The sequence below is a fragment of the Hyla sarda genome, chromosome 7, assembly GCF_029499605.1.
Source record: "Hyla sarda isolate aHylSar1 chromosome 7, aHylSar1.hap1, whole genome shotgun sequence".
NCBI lineage: Eukaryota > Metazoa > Chordata > Amphibia > Anura > Hylidae > Hyla > Hyla sarda.
The window spans coordinates 116312268-116335174 of NC_079195.1; the positions used below are offsets into that span (position 1 = coordinate 116312268).

General features: G+C 43.5%; 1 protein-coding gene across 14 annotated transcripts in view; it reads left to right on the top strand.

The window, feature by feature from the left end:
• The window catches only part of LOC130282350 (serine/arginine repetitive matrix protein 4-like), a 37473-nt gene extending 22674 nt beyond the window's left edge, over positions 1-14799 (top strand). For 2 of the 14 annotated variants that reach the window (XR_008846349.1, XR_008846347.1), the window contains exons 2-6: positions 13151-13245; positions 13491-13568; positions 13641-13745; positions 13834-13896; positions 14072-14799. Coding sequence is in view for 8 of the 14 variants with exons in the window: in XM_056530510.1 (XP_056386485.1) it covers positions 13151-13218; positions 13491-13568; positions 13641-13745; positions 13834-13896; positions 14072-14620 (863 nt within the window). In the remaining 6 variants the exon portion in view is untranslated. Of the gene's footprint in view, positions 1-13150; positions 13414-13490; positions 13569-13640; positions 13746-13833; positions 13897-14071 lie in introns of all 14 variants that reach the window. The other 12 variants (XR_008846352.1, XR_008846351.1, XM_056530516.1 and 9 more) reach the window with 9 other exon arrangements.
• Positions 14800-22907: the final 8108 nt, after the last annotated feature.

The following is a 22907-nucleotide window of genomic DNA, read 5'->3' on the forward strand; positions in this document are numbered from 1 at the left end:
ATTTCCTGCAGATCCAGAGTCCAAGAAGGCCACAGTAGAGAAGGAGAAGGCAGAGGCAGACATCCGCACAGGCACAGTAAGACGTGGAGAAGCAGAGTAGACATCAAGGACTGTCTCACCTTTGTGCGGAGTCAGCGTACGTCTTTCCAGGCGGGGAGGACGGATAGGACAATCCCTCAGGAAGTGTTCGGTACTAGCACAGTACAGGCAGAGGTTCTCCATGCGGCGTCGTGTCCTCTCTTGAGGTGTCAGGCGAGACCGGTCGACCTGCATAGCCTCCACGGCGGGAGGCACAGGAACGGATTGCAGGGTACCAGAGGAGAGAGGAGCCGAGGAGAAGAAACGCCTCGTGCGAACAGAGTCCATATCTTGGCGGAGCTCCTGACGCCTTTCGGAAAAACGCATGTCAATGCGAGTGGCTAGGTGAATGAGTTCATGTAGATTAGCAGGAATTTCTCGTGCGGCCAGAACATCTTTAATGTTGCTGGATAGGCCTTTTTTAAAGGTCGCGCAGAGGGCCTCATTATTCCAGGATAATTCTGAAGCAAGAGTACGGAATTGTACGGCATACTCGCCAACGGAAGAATTACCCTGGACCAGGTTCAACAGGGCAGTCTCAGCAGAAGAGGCTCGGGCAGGTTCCTCAAAGACACTTCGGATTTCCGAGAAGAAGGAGTGTACAGAGGCAGTGACGGGGTCATTGCGGTCCCAGAGCGGTGTGGCCCAAGACAGGGCTTTTCCAGACAGAAGGCTGACTACGAAAGCCACCTTAGACCTTTCAGTGGGAAACTGGTCCGACATCATCTCCAGATGCAGGGAACATTGGGAAAGAAAGCCACGGCAAAACTTAGAGTCCCCATCAAATTTATCCGGCAAGGATAGGCGTAGACCAGGAGCGGCCACTCGCTGCGGAGGAGGTGCAGGAGCTGGCGGAGGAGATGACTGCTGAAGCTGTGGTAGTAACTGCTGTAGCATAACGGTCAGTTGAGACAGCTGTTGGCCTTGTTGCGCTATCTGTTGTGACTGCTGGGCGACCACTGTGGTAAGGTCAGCGACAACTGGCAGAGGAACTTCAGCGGGATCCATGGCCGGATCTACTGTCACGATGCCGGCTGGCAGGTAGTGGATCCTCTGTGCCAGAGAGGGATTGGCGTGGACCGTGCTAGTGGATCGGTTCTAAGTCACTACTGGTTTTCACCAGAGCCCGCCGCAAAGCGGGATGGTCTTGCTGCGGCGGTAGTGACCAGGTCGTATCCACTAGCAACGGCTCAACCTCTCTGGCTGCTGAAGATAGGCGCGGTACAAGGGAGTAGACAGAAGCAAGGTCGGACGTAGCAGAAGGTCGGGGCAGGCAGCAAGGATCGTAGTCAGGGGCAACGGCAGGAGGTCTGGAACACAGGCTAGGAACACACAAGGAAACGCTTTCACTGGCACGATGGCAACAAGATCCGGCAAGGGAGTGCAGGGGAAGTGAGGTGATATAGGGAAGTGCACAGGTGAACACACTAATTGGAATCACTGCGCCAATCAGCGGCGCAGTGGCCCTTTAAATCGCAAAGACCCGGCACGCGCGCGCCCTAGGGAGCGGGGCCGCGCGCGCCGGGACAGGACCGAGGGAGAGCGAGTCAGGTACGGGAGCCGGGGTGCGCATCGCGAGCGGGCGCTACCCGCATCGCGAATCGCATCCCGGCTGGAAGCGGAATCGCAGCGCCCCGGGTCAGTGGATCTGACCGGAGCGCTGCAGTGGAGAGAGTGTAGCGAGCGCTCCGGGGAGGAGCGGGGACCCGGAGCGCTCGGCGTAACACTCCCTAGTTCTTATCTACCCATAACTCTTGTTTCTTATTACCCTTGACCAATAATTTCTCATAAGTCATAATTTTCTCAACCAAATTATACCAATAGTCAAAACAGGGGACATTAGTTGATAACTTATTCCGTACAATCAATCACCGCACAAAAAAAAAAAAAAGGTTCATGAGAAGTGTACCCCAAACTGCATTCCCTTCCTGGATTCCCAGTAGAACTTGAAGCGTAGACACATTAATTTCAACCTGAAGTCTTAACTTAATTTCTACCAAAATTTACTGCCAGAATTTATTCATCTTTGAACAGGACCAAAAGATATGCAAAAGGTCCGCTCCCTCCAACTTACATCTAAGACACCTATCGTCTGTCCAATAACCCATTTTTTTAAGTTCAACTGTTAGATATACACTGTGTAACATTTTTTATTGTATTAATCTATACGAACTATTTATTGACAATATAGTCACATTCCTTAAAGCTAACTTCCACTGTGTGTCCGTGATTACCCCTAGTGCCTCCTCCCATTTCTTTTCATATTTAAATTTTAAGTTTTTAGTCACCTCAAGATGAAGTTGTTTATAAAATCTAACCATATTTTTATTTCCCACCCCCTCCAGTGTCCTTACCTCATCAAAAACAGCATGGTGCTTAAAGGGTTACTCAGCTCCCCAGCGTCCGGAACATTGAGTTCCTGAACGCTGTGTGCGGCCTTCCGTGTTCACATCCGCCCCCTCGTGATGTCACGGCCTGCCCCCTCAATGAAAGTCTATTAAAAGGGGGCGCGACGGCGGGGGAAGCCCGCACACAGTGTTCGGGAGCGGAGTAACCCTTTAATTGTGAAAAAAGATGGGTCTTCCATTGCCCTATATGCATTCTGTATTTGAAAATATCTAAATGTATCCACCTCTCTTAACCCAAAATCATTCTGTATCTCTTTAAAAGATTATCCCCCATAATGTGCCAAATCGGTGTAATCTCTATCGCCCCCCCCCCCCCCCCCCCGTTATCCCGAAAACCCCTTTCACAAACTTCCAACCATTCTTCAGCATATTAGAATATGAAAATACAGAGCAAAGACTGTTTATTTCCAACAGGGCAGGCAAATACTCTGCTGCAAGTATGTTGATTTCATTCAATTTTTTAATCCAGTTCCCGTTCCTCTGTTTTATAGCGGTCAATATTCTGGCAATAAAATATAACTTGAACGTGGGTAATGCACACCCCCCTAACTCATAAGGGGCCACAAACTCTAAATATTTAAGTCTAGCTCTCTTTCTTCCCCACAAAAATGTATTGATCATTCTTTCAAGTCTAGGGAACCATTTTGCCGCAATCCAAATAGGGGAACCATGTCAGGTATTATTATCGTGTATGAATGTCAATACACAATTATAATTTAAATTTCAGGTCTCTACAGGACATTTCTTTAAACTGAGTGATGTTTTCATACTATTATAAATATCTATGTACACACATATGTTATAATTGTTTTTTTATATATATATACTGTTTTCTTTTTGGTCTTGTTATTGAATAGTAAAAATTCTTGAAAAATTCAATAAAAATCATTTGAACCAAATAGGGGAACCATTTAGAAAAAACAGAACTTGTGGTAAAGCCACCATCTTTAACTCCTTCAGGAGGAAGGGCGTACCTGTGACCCCACACCGTGACCCCGCATCACACCGGGTCGGTCCCGGCTGCTAACGATAGCCGGCACCCTGCACTATTAACCCTTTAGACGCGGTGATAAAAGTTGATCAGCGCATCTAAAAATGAAAATAAAGACTTCCCGGCAGCTCAGTCGGACTGATCGGGACATCACGATTTTTCGGGCTGATCGGGACATCGCGATAAAATCGCGATGTCCCGATCAGCTAGGACGCGAGCGGAGACCCCCTTACCTTGCTCCGTCACGTCCGATCAACGTTTGATTGCTCCAAGCCTGAGCTACAGGCTTGAGCAATCGAGCCCATATCTCGCTGATCCATGCAAAGCTATAGCTTTGCAGAGATCAGGGTAAAAGATCAGTGTGTGCAGTGTTACAGCCCCCTATGGGAGCTATAACACCGCAAAAAAAAGTGGAAAAAAAAAGTTAACAAAGGTAATTTAACCCCCCTTTTCTCATAAAAAAAAAAGTGGAGGATGTGGTATCGCCGCGTGCAGAAATGTCCAAACTATAAAAATATATAATTAAGTAAATGGCAGGGTCAATGGCGTATGCGCAAAAAAAATTCCAAAGTCCAACATAGCATATTTTTGGTCACTTTTTATATAATGAAAAAATGAATTAAAAGCTAACAAAAAGTCCGATCAATACAAAAACTTCAGAACACGGTGCAAAAAATGAGTCTTCATACCGGACCATACGCGGAAAAATTAAAAGTTATAGGGGTTAGAAGATGAGAATTTTTTACATATAAATTTTCCTGCATGTAGTTATGATTTTTTTCCAAAGTACAACAATATCCAACCTATATATGTAGGGTATCATTTTAACCATATGGACCTACAGAATAAAGATAAGGTAATATTTATACCGAAAAATGCACTGCGTAGAAACGAAAGCCCCCAAAAGTTACAAAATGAAATTTTTTCTTCAATTTTGTCGCACAATTAATTTTTTTTTCGTTTCGCCATAGATTTTTTGGTAAAATGACTAATGTCAGTGCAAAGTAGAATTGGTGACGCAAAAAATAAAGAAAGCGTTATGATTTTTAGAAGGTGATGAGGAAATAATGAAAATGCAAAAACGGAAAAACCCTCCATCCTTAAAGAGGTACTACCGTGGATCCTCTGCTGTCCATTTTAGGAACTGTCCAGAGCAGGAGAAAATCCCCATAGCAAACATATGCTGCTCTGGACAGTTCCTAAAATGGACAGCAGAGGTCAGCAGAGAGCACTGTGATCGTGACATCAGAGAAATCCAAAAAGATAAACATTTCCTCTGTAGTATACAGCCCCTAAAAAGTACTGGAAGGATTAAGATTTTTTAATATAAGTAATTTACAAATCTATAAGGGAAAAAAGGGGAGGTACCAAATGCCTCTAGACTAATACCATAGAATGGTACATGATGATGGAATTACAGAAAAAATAAATCGGACTGTGATTCACTTTAAATGATGTACAAATTTAATATAAATTAATATAAAATATTACAAATAAGACATGAAATAAATAATGCAAATCTAATACATAAATGCCTCCTACCACAGGGCCCTTGTGGGGAGGTATGATATTTGAATACAAAGCATATATTAAAAGATGTTAAAATATAGCATGTGGATTATATTCTACCGCTATCCCAATATATTGCAAACCGACATAGTGTACTTTTGTGCGGTACACTCCGTTCTCATGTGATCTAGAACAGTTCACAAAGTGATATAGTTACCAACTCCTAATGGTGGTTTTGGCTGGACGTCCGAGAGATGGATATGTGGGGGCTGTGTCCAGCGCTAGCGTGCGCTTACGGTGACGGGCCCGGATGCCACAGGCCAAAAAAGGTCACCGGTCACGGAGTAATTGCAGGCTCGATGGCAGATGTAGTGGAGGCTGTGTCCAGCGCTGGCATGCGCTTGCGGTGACGGGCCTGGTTGCCGCAGGCCGAGGAGAAGTCACCGGTCACGGAGTAGCTCCGGAGGTGGAGATGTACTCGGAGATAGATGGATCTTGCTCCGGAAAGGAAAGCCTCGTGGAAGATCTCTCGGCGTCTGGTGAAATGGCGGATAGATTACAGCCAGGTGTGAAATCAGCAGATAATGGAGTTGTGTCGGAGGTAAGTGATGGCGGTTTGTGGATTGCGGTGGTCATGCGGTAAATATTTCTTTCTCTAGACGCGTTTCAGGGTACTTTATATATGACCCTTTCCTCAGTAGAGATAACTCTACTTATCTCTACTGAGGAAAGGGTCATATATAAAGTACCCTGAAACGCGTCTAGAGAAAGAAATATTTACCGCATGACCACCGCAATCCACAAACCGCCATCACTTACCTCCGACACAACTCCATTATCTGCTGATTTCACACCTGGCTGTAATCTATCCGCCATTCCACCAGACGCCGAGAGATCTTCCACGAGGCTTTCCTTTCCGGAGCAAGATCCATCTATCTCCGAGTACATCTCCACCTCCGGAGCTACTCCGTGACCGGTGACTTCTCCTCGGCCTGCGGCAACCAGGCCCGTCACCGCAAGCGCATGCCAGCGCTGGACACAGCCTCCACTACATCTGCCATCGAGCCTGCAATTACTCCGTGACCGGTGACCTTTTTTGGCCTGTGGCATCCGGGCCCGTCACCGTAAGCGCACGCTAGCGCTGGACACAGCCCCCACATATCCATCTCTCGGACGTCCAGCCAAAACCACCATTAGGAGTTGGTAACTATATCACTTTGTGAACTGTTCTAGATCACATGAGAACGGAGTGTACCGCACAAAAGTACACTATGTCGGTTTGCAATATATTGGGATAGCGGTAGAATATAATCCACATGCTATATTTTAACATATTTTAATATATGCTTTGTATTCAAATATCATACCTCCCCACAAGGGCCCTGTGGTAGGAGGCATTTATGTATTAGATTTGCATTATTTATTTCATGTCTTATTTGTAATATTTTATATTAATTTATATTAAATTTGTACATCATTTAAAGTGAAGCACAGTCCGATTTATTTTTTTCTGTAATTCCATCATCATGTACCATTCTATGGTATTAGTCTAGAGGCATTTGGTACCTCCCCTTTTTTCCCTTATATATTATTTTGTACTAGTATTTTATTTGGTGTAAATACTTTCCATTTAGCCTCGATTAATTTATATTGTGAGCTGCACATACCCTATTTTTTTCGATTTAATTTACAAATCTGTTTAACTTTCTGGCACCAATTGATTAAAAAAAAAGTTTTCCACAGTAGTACCCCTTTAAGGGGTTAAAACCACCACCCTATCTGCCATACTCAATGGCAATCTTTTCCAAAGCTAATTTTTTTTTCCATTTTAGTTAACAAAGGATTTACATTTTCTTTACTATAATGTGAAGGATTAACAGTTACTTTTATTCCAAAATATTCCAGGAGCCCCCCTTCCTCCACTACTTGTATACCCAACACTGTTTGATCTAGCCTGAACCCTATAGGAAGGGCGTATGATTTTAACCAATTTATTTCGAGCCTGGACCTAATACCAAACTCCTTCAAAACAGACTTCAATTTAGGGACCATCCCCACTGGATCTTGTACATACAGGAGAAGATTGTCTGCATACAGCGCTATCTTGTCCTCCTCCCCCTGTTCCCAAACCCCCTCAGATCTGTCATTTCCCTTAATAATATCGCAAGAGGTTCTATATAGACGGTGAAGAGCAGGGGGGAGAGAGGACAACCCTGACGAGTGCCTCTAGTCAATCCAAGATCTTGTTATTACATTTCCCAGAAACAATTTAGCTGAGGGTTGATACATACGTTTTATCAGTCCAATATATCTCAGATCAAACCCATACCTTTCAAGGCAAAGCCCAGAGGAACCTCCACTCTGTCGAAAGCCTTTGTGGCATCCAGTGACAGAATAGAGCTCCCTGGGCAGACTGGACATTAACAAATGTACGCTCAATATTATCAAAAAGCCGTCTTCCAGGCACAAAACCAGTTTGGTTGCAGTGAACCAGCCATCTACTACTCTCTTTGATCTATTTGCCAAAATTTTCACTAAGATTTTAATATCTGCATTCAACAGATAAATCGGCCTATAGCTATCTACCATCAAGGGATTTATTTTATTTTTTTAAATCAGCACCATCTGGGCCTCAGACATAGAAACAAGCAGTCTCCCTTCACAATTGGCTACACTAAAGGTCTCCCATAACAATGGGGCAATTTTGAAAAATAGCATATGGAGAGGGAACAGGAGAGGGAACAGCATAGGACACAGGCAATGGGAGGACAGGGACTGCTCCCGGGCCATGCCAACTGAGGGTTGTGTCTGAGGAACCCACCGACTATTGACTGGGGGTGTCAGATGTCACTTGTGATGAAGTGGATGAGCATGTTAACCAATCGACGACAGCAGATGGGTTGCGGGTGGAGACACGACCGCTGGCTGATAACGGGAGCTCAGGCCTCTCGCTGCGACTCCTGCTGCTACACGACCCTATTCTGCTGCGACCTCTGCCTGAAGGATTTAGGTCTCTGCCACTCCTCTGTGCACGTCCTGGCACTTCTCTGCCTGACCTACTTAGTGCGTATATGAGGGTAGTACAATACGCTTCACTACTCTTAAAACAGTATTTGTCTAGAACAGCAGCCGGTGATTACTTTTGGCTGTCCTTTCACAGTATGTAGGCCCTTGACAGATTAATAGGTACAAAATAGTACACTACTTAGATGTACGTATGCAGTATGCACTTAGGAGGGCAGAAAAATGCGCTACAATGAAACTCTGTATTTTTGTAAAACACCAGCCGGTGACTACTATTGCTTGGACTTTCACAGTCTGTAGGCCCTTGACAGATTAACAGGTACAATATGGTACACTACTTAGATGTAGGTATGTGGTATGCACGTATGAGGGCAAACAAATGCGCTAAAGTACACTTGGAAAACGTATTTTCATGAAACAACGGCCAGTGATTAGTTTTCCCTGGCCTTTCACTGTATGTAGGCTTGTTACAGATTAACAAGTACAAAAAAGTGAACTACTTAGATGTAGGCATGTGGTATGCACGTATGAGGGCAAAAAAATGCGCTACAGTACACTTGGAAAATGTATTTTCGTAAAACACCATCCGGTGATTACTTTTGCCTGGATTTTTCCAGTATCTAGACTTGTTACAGATTTACAGATACAAAATAGTAGACTGCCTTGATGTAGGTATCTGGTATGCACGTATGAGGGCAGACAAATGCACTACAGTCCGCTGAATTCTTTTTATTTTTGCACAGCAGCAGGACACAACAGTGCAGCACCACAAAAAACTAAAAAAAAACTAAATTGCACTCTGTCACAGAGTATTAAGAATGGTGTGAACTGCTGGTTATTATACAGTCTACAGACTAGTATAAGCAGCTGATGATTTCTTGTTGAAAAAATACACAGAATTGCGCTGAAAAATCATTCCTGCCTCCTGTGATACGGTTCATGAAGTTAAGGCAGCTTGTTGATATGTATGAGGCAACGAAAAGCTATCTGCCCCCTCTGATAATATGCTGAATAAAGTGACTGGGAGGTTTATGGCTAGCATGGCTAGTGAGAACAAGCAAAGCACTGCACTGCTCTCTGTCCACAACGCTGAAGGGACTAACAGTTGGAAGTGGAACGCTGCGGTATGATCAATTCAGCGTGTCTGTGTAACACACAGAGACACGCAGCCGTCCTCTCTCTCTGCAGTGAATGGCATGAAATGAGCAGCCGCAAAATGGCTGCCGATTATATAGGGCTGTGACATCACAGGGGTCAATGAATACTGATAGGCTGCATCCTGCATGTGATTCATGGTCATCCTGCCTACCTCCCTTCCCGACTTCCCAGCATCCCCAGCCACGTGTACTGACATGTGGATCTGCCATTTTAGGTGTCCGGGAGCCTGGAACGCTGTAAAATTGAGTTTAATTAAGCGATTTGCGCTATAGAATCGCGGCGATATTCGCATTCGTTGCGAATCGAATAAATCCTGAAACTAATAATGAATTCGGGTTCGGCTGCTTCGATTCGCTCATCTCTAACAGTATGTTACTCAGGTTCCTACTCTTATGTTTCTCATTGAACATAACCTCAACATAACGTTCACACTACGCAAATGTTTCTATAGCAGACACATTACACATAAAATTATGTATACCTTTCTGGAGCTGTCACATTGTGCATACGTGACTATGACATTTATGCTGCATTAGTTCCGATGGCATGCATTGCCTGAGCAGATACCGTGATTCATGTTATCATATCGGTTTACAGTACCAGGAGTTGATACCATAGCTGATGTACTGTGCTCGTTTTGGTATAGTTGACACTGTGTTTACGTTTCCATAGCTGTCATATGGTGCATTAATGTCCCTATAGTGGTCATACGGTGCTTATGTTACTGTAGTTGATAATTTGCATTACATGACTAGAATCTAGATGGTATGCGCTAGTGTTAATTAACTGATATACGGTACATTAATGTTACTTGGGACTTATGTTACTGTAGCAGATATACTGGGCATTTAACATTATTTTAGCTGACATACGGGCCTACGTTACGATTGCTGGTAATTTGTGTTTGTTACTGTTGCTTATATATACTGTGTATTAGTGGTTAATTTAGCTGTTATGCTGAACACTAATGTTATTCAGGGCTTAAGTTACTATAAGCTCCTATACAGTGCCTTGATGTTACCGGAGATGTTACACGGTGCTTACGTTACTTCAAGTGATATACCATGCTTCAACGTTAATGGTTCCCTACAGTGTTACAAACATACGGTTCCCTACAGTGTGACATACATACGGTTCCTTACATTGTGACATACATACGGTTCTCTACAGTGTAACATACATCCGGTTCTCTACAGTGTCACCCACATACGACTCCCTACAATGTGACTTTCATACTGTTCCCTACAGGGTACTATGCATACAGTTCCTTACAGTGTGACAAACATACGATACATACGGTTCCATACAGTGTGTCATACCTACGATTACCTACAGTGTGACATACATACATTTCCCTACAAGGTAATAAGCATACAGTTCCTTACAGTGTACGTTTCATAGTTTATTGTCCAATTCTTTTGTTTCAGCTCTGTCATGTTATGCTTACGTTATGTACGCTAGGTTGTTTTACCTCTTAGGTCTATATGTTCTGTGTGGTTGAAGGCTGATTGCTGCCATCAATCCGTAAAGCTTCATCTTTATAGTTTCCTTTCTGGTCATTACACAAGCCTTGTTACAGCCAGTTTGACCTCGCCGTTCCAGGTAAGCTTTAAGTCATCCCTTTATATGCCTTTCGTACATCACACGCTCCCGTGAGAGAGAGGCTGCCCGACAATCCTTGAGCCTCATATTGTTGTCATTCCTTTGTACATTACAAACATTCTCATTTGGGGCAGATTTTATCATCAATCCACAAGCCTCTTGTCGTCATTTGTTTTTGTACGTTACATACGCCCCTGTTAGAGGCAGATCGCTTATGTTATACGGTGCTTACGTTGCTTTAAGTGATATACCATGCTACAACGTTAACGGTTCCCTACAGTTGGACATACATATGGTTCCCTACAGTGTCACATACGGTTACTTAGAGTGTGACATACATACTGTTCCCTACAGGGTACTATGCATACAGTTCCTTAAAGTGTGACATACATACGATACATACGGTTCCATACAGTGTGACATACATACTTTTCCCTACAGGATAATATGCATACAATTCCTCACAGTGTACATTTCATAGTTTATTGTCCTGTTCTTTTATTCTCAGCTCTGTAACGTCATGCTCAGGTTATGTACGCCAGTCAAGTATTTTAGGCTGTGGTCAAAGTATTACCACTCATGTTTTCATGTGCTTAGGACAGGTATATTAGGCTGTTATAGCGTCACGTTGTTCTTGTAGGTAGGTCAGGTATGTAAATCATTATAGTTGGCAACATTACCAGGACACCCAAGCAGGTATTATTCTATGACCAGGTTGTTTTACCTCTTAGCTCTATATGTTCTGTGTGGTTGAAGGCCATAAACCTTTATCTTTATAATTTCCTTTCTGGTCATTACATACACCTTGTTACAGTCAGTTGACCTCACCATTCCAGGTAAGCTTTAAGTTGGCACTTTACATGCCTTCGGTACGTCACCGTGAGAGATAGGCTGCCCGACAATCCTCGAGCCTTCATATTGTTGTCATTCCTTTGTACATTACAAACGTTCTTGTTTTGGGGCAGATTGTATCATCAATCCACGAGCCTCTTGTCATCATTTGTTTTTGTACATTATATACGCGACTGTTAGAGGCAGATCGTTTGACAATCAAGAAGCCTCATATTGTTTCCCTTTCTGCGTTACATACGATTCTGTCCGAGGCAGATTGTACTGTCAGTCCACGAGCTTCATGTTGTTGTCATCTCTATGTTCCTCTTATGTTGGTTACTATGTGTCTGATTGTGGTCTTAGTTGTATATGTCTTAGTGTTAAGTTCTTTGGTGTGGGTACAGCTTGTTCATGTCTTGTCACGTGTGTACCTGTTGGGAAATTTGTCATTTGTAACCTGCTGGTCATGTATATTTTCTTTTGTAATAAGCCTCAGGGCGCAGCAGTAATAATCTTCTTTACGCCTGCAAGTATGAGGATACTGCCTTACTGGTACACAAAACCTCAGGTTAAGTATGTTATATACTTTTATGTTTTGTCTATGCGGGTCTTTCTGTTGTTGTCACTTTATGTATGGCATGGTTCAATAGGATTACTTATATGTGTAGCTCGGGACACTTTGCAAATTTTCCTCCCCTGGCACTATTTATCTAAATACCTACTGACGTCTGTGTTTTGGCCACTTTTCATTCTAACCGACTCATTGTACCTTCTGTCTATCTAGCACTTCTCCAACATTTCCTATCTTTGTCACTTGGGTTACCTTTATCCATGCGCACCATGGTAGCATCATTCTGGTAGGAGCTATGGGTCCAGTAGTGCCAAGTGGTATATCCAGAATTCTGTCTTGGCTTCGGCTCCATGACAGCTGAGCCAGCTTCTGGGTAGGGGCTTCTCTGTCAGTTATCACTTAGATGTTAAAGGGGTATTCCAGGCAAAACCTTTTTATATATATATATATATATATATATATATATATATATCAACTGGCTCCGGAAAGTTAAACAGATTTGTAAATTACTTCTATTAAAAAATCTTAATCCTTCCAATAGTTATTAGCTTCTGAAGTTTTCTGTCTAACTGCTTAATGGTGATGTCACGTCCCAGGAGCTGTGCATGATGGGAGAATATCCCCATAGGAACTGCCCAGCTCCCGGGACGTGAGTCATCAGAGAGCAGTTAGACAGAAAACAACAACTCAACTTCAGAAGCTAATAACTATTGGAAGGATTAAGATTTTTTAATAGATGTAATTTACAAATCTGTTTAACTCTCCGAAGCCAGTTGATATATAAAAAAAAGTTTTGGCCTGGAATACCCCTTTCAGTAAGTTAGGGCACTGTTATTGTTCTGTTCCATTGACACGTTCCAACCTCCGGCTGTTAACTTGAGCATTTTGTCTGTTATCTTGGGTTCATATGACGTAGGTTATGCTTAACCATTAATTCATGCATTACCTAACTGAGGTATTTTTGTCCCTTTTCTTTAGGATACCCTTTACAGCCGGCCAGGCACACCTCAGGCCAAATTATTCATGCAAATGGTACTCTACTCACGGTACATGTAACCCAACCACAAGTGTAGGTTAGCTGAAAGAGTTAACCTAATTTGTGGGAGGAGTCTGGTCTTTAGATACTCACCTGATAATTTCTTTTGAAGTGCACAGTACAATTATGGACCGTGTTGCGCCACTTTGTATTTTTTTTTCAAAGGGGAGGACTATAAAAAACTAAAAAGGCACAATCTAAAAAGGTGATTTTTTTCATTTTTTTTACTGTTTTGAACATTTTTATGAAAATTAGTTCAAATTATAATTTTTTTTCTCCCAGAAGCATGTAGTGGAAGATTCCACATCATCCTCCTCTGAGGAAAAATCCAAAAGTGCCAACCATTCAAGTAGCCCAAGTGTGAGTATTTTTCTTTGAGTAATTACCATAGATTATTTCTCTATTACTTCATTTTTTTTTTTTTTGGCTCAGTCTGAAGAGGATATCATTTCACATGAGGAATCCGAGGAGGAAAGTGTCCCTCAAGTGGCGGCCCCTCGGGACTCCCAGGATAGGCCTTCCAAAGAGCCTGAACCAGTATGTATTGTACAAATTATACAGCATTTTTTTCTACATGTTGTTATACAGTAATTAAAATTATTATATATATATTTTTTTTAAATAGCGTCCCGCCCCTCAGCCAATCAAAGGAAGCGGCCTCATGATTCGTGGCAGAGGACGTGGTCGTGTGAGTATTTAATAAATAAATATAATTGTTTTAAGTGTACTTTGGAAGTCAGTTGCCCATAGCAACTATTCACATTGTTTATTTTGGTAATTTTTTTGCAATGTGATTGCTTGCGTAGTCAACTGAATACACTATAGTTTTTGCAAAACTAATAGCAGAATCTTTATATTTTCAGGGTGGTGCTTGGACATTCCAGTGTGAAGAGGGAAAACTTACGAGTAGACTCTGCTGCCGCCCTCCCCCCACTCCTCCAAACCGCCCCCCTATCAACTCCCCTTACTTGACCATGTCCCCTGCCCAAAGTAGCATCCACTCCCGTTCCCCTTCCCGTCACCACTCCCGTTCCCCTTCCCATCACCACTCCTGTTCCCACTTCCGTCACCAGTCCCGTTCCCGCTCCCGTTACCACTCCCGTTTCCCTTCCCTTTCCACTCCCCATTCATACGGCCATCACCTTTCCTCTCCCTGTTATCCCCAGTCCATTTCCCACACCCTGCCCCACTCCCTGGGACATTCCCAGCATTTGGGCCAGTTATCCACCCCTTCTAGTAGCATGGTTTCTAGTAGCATTGTGCAAATGCTGTCCCAGGGAGAACCTTCTTCCCATTCCACCCCTTCCTTCACACCTCCCAATTTCCCTCTGCTCCCTATTATTCCCACACTTTTCCCAGTCCCATTTCTACTCCATGGAAACCCCTATTCCCAGATTCTACTCACAAAGTAGAATCGACTCCTTGCAGCTCCGGAGGACCCCAGCTCCCAAGACCCTACCCATGTCCCCCTTACCCAGCTGTCCTTAACGGACTTATAGGGCTTAAAGCCCCCAAAAAATACAAAACAACTGTACATAGTTAATTTATGTTTACAAAAAAAATAATAATCTGAATTAAAATATTTTTTTCTTCACTAGATATGACTTTGTCTATTCTTTTTACACCCTACTAGGGTTTGTTTTGAGGATAGTAGAGGTCTTCTACCACCTAATGTTAGATTCACACTGGTTGGGTGGGGGGGTAGTAGGTACAACTCTACTATCCTGAAAGCCAACTTTACACAACATGGGGAAATATAACAGAAAAATTACTTTGCTAACAGACTTTGACACTGGGGCGTACAATCTACCCCCTCCCATATCCTGCAAGCAAAGTGTACCACCAACATGATATATACATAAGCACCTTGCTAGCAGGATAGGGGAGGGGGTAGATTGTACGCCCAAGTGTGATTTTGACACTAGGGTGTACAATCCACCCCCTCCCATATCCTGCAAGCAAAGTGTACACACAACATGCAAAATACATCAGCAGTCAAAAGTGACTTTAACCTAAAAAAATGTTTTTAAAAGTCCAAGAACGTTCAGAACATACGATCCTGACAAGAAACTCTGCCAGCTTCTGTCAGGAAATACTGTGAAAAATCGTCTCTAAGACACATGACAGTCTGTGTTGGTCTTCTTGATGACTGCTGTAGGCCAGGCACAGCTGCTTCTACTTCTTCAGCATCACTGGGGGAAGGCTTCTTGGATAGGATGAAGTTGTGGAGAACAGCTGCCTTAACAACCTGATCAATCACGTTCGGGTGCAGTTGGATTGGCCGTGTGAAAATCCGCCATTTGCCCGCAAAAATTCCAAAGGCACACTCCACAAAGCGTCTGGCACGGGACAGTCTGTAGTTGAAGTTCCACTGGCGGTGGTCGAGTGCTCGGCTGGAGTAAGACTTCAGCAAGTTGGCACACATCTGGAAGGCCTCGTCCACAACAAAAACTAAGGGCATTGGAGGTCCATCAGTCCCAGGAAAGGCCCTTGCTTCAGGAAGTCCCATCTCACCAGAGTAGATCCTCCTCCCCATATGACCCGATGTCCACAGCAATGAATTTGTACTGTGCATCCGCAATGGCCATAAGTATGGTGAAGAAGAACTTCTTGTAGTTGTAATACTCCGACCCCGTGTGCCCTGGCTTCTGGATCCTGATGTGCTTCCCTTCGATTGCTCCAACACAGTTTGGAAAATGCGTGACTTCCTGGAACTTCTCTGTGATTCCAAGCCAATGTTCTGCTGAAGGTTGTGGAAGAAAGTCTGCTAGAAGGCAATCCCACAGGGCCTCGCAGGTGGTCCTGACAATCCCAGAGTTGGTGGAAATTCCCAGGTGAAACTGGAAGAGGAGCAACGAAAAACTCTCACCGGATGCCAGGAACCTGAAATTAAACAGTTTAAAAAAAAATGGTTTTAGTATTTTGTAAAACACATTGGATGAACACTGCAAAAAAAAAAAAATATATAGGATTTTGACTACATACCTGAGGGTTACGATAAGGCGTTGCTCTGGCCAGATGCTCCTTCTGAGGTGGGTGTCTTGGCCACAGATCCTTTCACTGATGCGTGGTAGAAGGTAATCAAACATTGCTACAGAGATCCGTAAGTAGCTTGCGAACTTCTCAGGGTTCTGGCGCAGCTCCACGTACAAAGTACTGTGCACCCCATGGGTCATCCGTGCTGCAGTGATGGGATGGATCCAATATCTTCGGCAGCCGCGACATCTCTCATCATCTTCTGATCTTCTCCTTCTTTTTTACCACAGCAGAACATCGAACCTGTAGGCAGGGCCGCCATCAGGGGGATACAGCCAGTACTCTAGTAAGGGACCGGAGCTCCCGGGGGGGTCGGCCTCCCGCTGCACCCCTGCAGCTGCCGCAGCACAGAAGCAGGGGCACGCTGTCTCCCTGGCCAGTCCAGGACGCATTAAACTATAAGCGCGTCTCACAGACGCACCTAAAGTTCAATGCGGCACTCGTGCTCAGCTGATTGACAGAGCAAAGATCCATTGGATCCTCGCCCTGTCAATCACTCTCGTGGCCCACCCACATTATGCAGGCGCAGTAAAGAGGCCCGGACTTTCGTCCTCTGCGCTCTGGCACATGAATGATGTCATCATCATGCGCTGGAGCACAGACCGGAGAAGACAGAAGAGAAGAGGCATTGGACCGCGGGGGAGCCAGGTAAATGTTTTTTTTTTTTCTTTTTTTTATATTGTTACCTATGGGGGGCTGCTACATATTCCTACCTATGGGGGGCTGCTACATATTCCTACCTAAGGGGGGGCTGCTACATATTCCTACCTATGGGGGGCTGCTACATATTCGTACCTAAGGGGGGCTGCTACATATTCCTACCTAAGGGGGGGCTGCTACATATTTCTACCTATGGGGGGCTGCTACATATTCGTACCTAAGGGGGGCTGCTACATATTCCTACCTAAGTTGGGCTGCTACATGTAACTACTGTATATGGGGCTGCTACATATTACTACTGTATATGGGGCTGCTACATATTACTACTGTATATGGGGGCTGCTACATATTACTTCTGTATATGGGGGGCTTCAACTATATACAGGGGACCTACCTACAAGGAGTAACCCCTACTTGTAGGGGCTGCTACTGCATACAGGGAGTTACTATCACAAGGGGCAGCTATCTACACAGGGACCTAGACAAAGGAAAAGTTAGCCAGCACTATTGATTCCAAACTAATATATGGACCTGGCTTACAGGTGTACGCTGCTGGGCTAAATATACAGCGACAGAAGGATACAGCAGCACACTGCTAGCACAAAGATATAGATAAAACATGAGTATATAGATAAAATATGAAAAACTATACAGCTGTAGTGCAATAAATGAAAATATCAAATAGTGAGGTACATATCTTGCAATTTGGCGGCCAAATAGCTTGGACAATCCCACCACGGTAAGGTGACCTCATTGGGACGGACCCTACACTATGAATATGCTTCTGTGTGATCAGTTCAGCAGGCACTGCAAGACCTGAAACATCCAAGACACCTTATATACACCTGATAGAGGTGGGTGGGGTGCAAGAGCCAACATGAAGGTTAGCCACTCCCCGGTATATGTAATACAGACAAAGGATAAGTTAGCCAGCACTATTGATTCCAAACTATTACATGGACCTGGCTTACAGGTGCACGCTGCTGGGCTAAATATACAGCTCTATCAGGTGTATATAAGGTTACCGTGGTGGGATGGTCCAAGCTATTTGGCCGCCAAATTGCAAGCTAAGTACCTCAGTATTTCATAATTTCATATTTCCATTTATTGCACTACAACTGTATAGCTTTTCATATTTTATCTATATACTCAGGTGTTATCTATATCTTTGTGCTAGCAGTGTGCTGCTGTATCCTTCTGTTGCTGTATATTTAGCCCAGCAGCGTGCACCTTTAAGCCAGGTCCATATAATAGTTTGAAATCAATAGTGCTGGCTAACTTATCCTTTGTCTGTATTACATATACTGGGGAGTGGCTAACCTCCATGTTGGCTCTTGCATCCCACCCACCTCTATCAGGTGTATATAAGGAGTCTTGGATGTTTCAGGTCTTGCAGTGCCTGCTGAACTGATCACACAGAGGCATATTCATAGTGTAGGGTCCGTCCCAATGATGTCACCTTACCGTGGTGGGATGGTCCAAGCTATTTGGCCGCCAAATTGCAAGCTAAGTACCTCACTATGTTATAATTTCATATTTTCATTTATTGCACTACAGCTGTATAGCTTTTCATATTTTATCTATATACTCATGTGTTATCTATATCTTTGTGCTAGCAGTGTGCTGCTGCATCCTTCTGTTGCTGTATATTTAGCCCAGCAGCGTGCACCTGTAAGCCAGGTCCATATAATAGTTTAGAATCAATAGTGCTGGCTAACTTATCCTTTGTCTGTATTACATATACCGGTGAGTGGCTAACCTCCATGTTGACTCTTGCACCCCACCCACCTCTATTAGGTGTATATAAGGTGTCTTGGATGTTTCAGGTCTTGCAGTGCCTGCTGAACTGATCACACAGAGGCATATTCATAGTGTAGGGTCCGTCCCGATGAGGTCACCTTACCGTGGTGGGATGGTCCAAGCTATTTGGCCACCAAATTGCAAGCTAAGTACCTCACTATTTCATATTTTCATTTATTGCACTACAGCTGTATAGCTTTTCATATTTTATCTATATACTCATGTTTTATCTATATATTTGTGCTAGCAGTGTGCTGCTGTATCCTTCTGTTGCTGTACACAGGGACCTACCTACAGGTGGTACCTCCCTACTCTGGGCACCTGTGCAATAAGGAAAAATGTGAAGGGACCTGTCTACTTTCTGGAGCGACCTAACTACCTTAAAGGGTAGCTCCCACCATCCTATTTTTTTTTTCTCTTTCCCTGCCTATTGCCAATCTATCCCTAACCCCCTCCCTGCTTTTAATTTTTAATTTTACTATATTAAAAATGCTTTTTGTCTGCCTGGCAGTGTGCTCACTACCAGGCAGACTTCCCCAGCAGGCACCACGTCACTGTTGCCTGCTGGGGGGGACTTCCGCCCTTAGTTCATCTACACAGGGTGCCTCCAGCTGTTTCATCACTACAACTCCCAGCTTGCCCCGACATCTATTGGCTGTCAGGGCATGCTGGGAGTTGTAGTATTGAAACAGCTGGAGGCACCCTGTGTAGATAAACTATAAGTTACATGCGGCGCTAGCCCGTCCCCTCCGTCTAACTTTCCCCCCACCCCCCCACCCCCCCGCGCCATACCCCGTTCCCGAGCGCAGGCTGAATGAAAAAGGACCGATGCCCAGCCGCATCGGTCCTTTTTCAGGTGTGACGTCACGCCAGGCTGCAGCCGGCCACTAGGAGGGAGACCCCTAGTGGTCGGTTTTCAAATGTAAATTAAATTATTTTAATGAAAAAATAAATAATAAAAGTATATTAGAGATATGTTGTAGTACATAAGTACTACAACATATCAAAAAATAAAGTTAGTGACAGTGCCCATTTAAGGGTTGGGGGACGGACCTACCTACTCTTCCCCAACCCACTCATCTAGCCCACTCTATTATTACTGTATGGAACATTATAGGTGCAGGAAAAGTGCAGATGCTAAAATGTTTGTCTGACAGGTTCTGTGGGGATAAGTTGTGAAAGGAAGAAGTCGTCATGACGGTCTGGGCCGGAAGAAGAAGAAAAAGGGAAGGGAACGACTCTGATCAGAGAAGATGTCACGTGATGTAACATAGTAACATAGTTCATAAGGTTGAAAAAAGACCAGAGTCCATCAAGTTCAACCTATAACCCTAATGAGTCCCTACTGAGTTGATCCAGAGGAGGGCAAAAAACCCTCATACAATTCCTTCCCGACTCCAAATATGGCAGTCAGAATAAATCCCTGGATCAACGTTCTGTCCCTATAAATCTAGTATCCACAACCAGTGATGTTATTATTCTCCAAAAATGCATCCAGACCCCTTTTGAACTCTTTTCACCATGACCAGGCAAAGAATTCCACAGTCTCACTGCTCTTACAGTAAAGAACCCCCATCTGTGCTGGTGTACAAACCTTCTTTCCTCTAAACTTTGAGGATGCCCCCTTGTTATAGATACAGTCCTGGGTATAAATAGATCATGAGAGAGATCTATGTACTTCCCCCTGATATATTTATACATAGTGATTAGGTCTCCCCTAAGCCTTCTTGTTTTCTAAACTAAAAAACCCTAATTCTGATAATCTTTTTGGGTACCTCCCATTCCCCGTATTTCTCTGGTTGCCCGTCTTTAAACCCTCTCCAGCTCTTCTATATCTTTCTTGTACACTGGTGCCCAGTACTGTACACAGTATTGTATGTGTGGTTTGACTAGTGATTTGTACAGTGGTAGAATTATTTCCTTGTCGTGGGCATCTATGCCCCTATTGATGCAACCCATGATTTTATTTGCCTTTGCAGCAGCTGCCCGATACTGGTCACTACAGCTAAATTTACTATTAACTAAGACCCCTAAGTCCTTTTCCACATCAGTCGTCCCAAGTGTGCTCCCATTTAATACATAATCCCAGCCCAGATGTTTCTTCCCCATGTGCATTACCTCACATTTATCAGTGTTGAACCTCATCTGCCACTTCCCAGCCCAAACCTCCAACCTATCCAGATCCATTTGTAACAGTGCACTGTCCTCTATGGTGTTTACCACTTTACAGAGTTTAGCATCATCTGTAAAGAATGCTTCTTTACTATTCAACCCCTCTACAAGGTTATTAAAAAATATATTAAATAGAACAGGACCCAAGATGGACCCCTGTGGTACCCCACTAGTAACAGTCACCCAATCAGAATAAGTACCATTAATAACCACCCTCTGTTTCCTATCATTTAACCAGTTACTTACCCACTTGCACACATTCTCCCCCGGCTCCATCCTTCTAATTTTATGCACCAACCCTTTATGTGGCACCGTATCAAATGCCTTGGAAAAATCCAGATATACAACATCCAGGGATTGCTCCTGGTCCAGTCTGGAGCTCACCTCCTCATAAAAACTGATCAGGTTAGTTTGACAGGACTGATCTTTCATAAAGCCATGCTGATATGTGGTCATTCATTTACCATGCGCCAGTCCTGGGGAACATTCCCTGTTACTATAGATTCCCTGAATATTAAAAATAGGGGTCTGTCTATCACATTACTCAATTCCTTTAGAACACGGGGGTGAATGCCATCTGGACCTGGTGATTTGTCTATTTAGATTTTTTGTAGGCGGCACTGTACTTCTTCCTGGGTTAGACAGGTGACCTGTACTGGGGAGTTGACCTTATCTCGCTGTATTTCACCTGGCATTTCAGGTACATAATACCGTTTATGGTCTGCAGAGCCTGTGTAGAGCTGATATGTATCACTATATGGTCACTGAATGGGGGGAATATTTCCTCCTTATATACTGGAAATATTGGTCTTGGTATAGAGGATTTGGTCAGTAACCGTATGATGGTAATATGTATAGCAATAATATTCCTCCTTGTATACTGGTATTATAGGTAGTATTTGTCTCAGTATACAGGATTTGGTTAGTAACAGTATGATGGTAATACTTATGGTGATTATATTTCTTCCTTCCTCATTGAACTAAAGGGCTCTTGTTTTTCTTGTCCTGTGGCTTACATTTTTTTCTATTGATGATTGGGGTGGGCCAGGACTTGAGCTGTGTAATGCGGGTAAAATTTCTGATGGCAGGACTGCCTGTAGGAAAGGTGGGTGGGAAACATGGTGAAATTCGCAATGGTCTGAGAGCAAGCAATCTAAGCAACAGTACTCTCCCTCTCAATGCTGATATCCAGACTGCTGCCAGATCATTGTAGCACCCTTTTATACCCTTCCCTTGGAGTAGGAGGATGTAATAACGGATCATAACGAATAAACAATTATCCGTTTCAATGACGGAACTTTGGACCCTTATTAATCCGTTAATTCATCCGTTATTATATGTCCATTGTTTGATTTTACAATACATAAAAACAGATGTTTATAACGAATGAATGAACTATAGTGTGAAAGGAGCCTTACATTCTGTGTAAAGATATTGCAATGGGGAAGATTTATCAAACCCTGTCCAGAGGAAAAGTTGTCCAGTTGCCCATAGCAACCAATCAGCATGCTTCATTCAATTTGCAGAGGCCATGTAAAAAATGAAAGAAGCGATCTGATTGGTTGCTATGGGCAACTGGGCAACTTTTCCTCTGCACTGGTTTTGATAAATCTCCCTCATTGCTTCTTATCAGGGTGACCTTGTAAAGATTTGCTGATATTATGTGAAATCCATGACCATTGCCAGGAGCTGTATCAACTACTAAGAGCTATTGATTTGTTGTTATGATTCAGACAGGAAGTTGTGTGGCTGAAAGAAAAGGAAGGAGTGGTGGTTTGAGAAGACCCATAAATCAAAGCTATTGCAAGGAGCATCCAGTTTGAGAAATGTTTTTGCAGTGAGGTCACATGCTTATAAACAAGAACACATAATAATATAGTAATAACATTGATGAATGTATAAAATTAACATTTTAGGTTTAGAAAATGAATTCAAATACAAATCACCTGGTAATGCAATGGCGTAAAACTGCTAGGCCTGTTACTATGGAAGACAAACTGGGATGACGGCATTAACCCTTTAATTACCCTA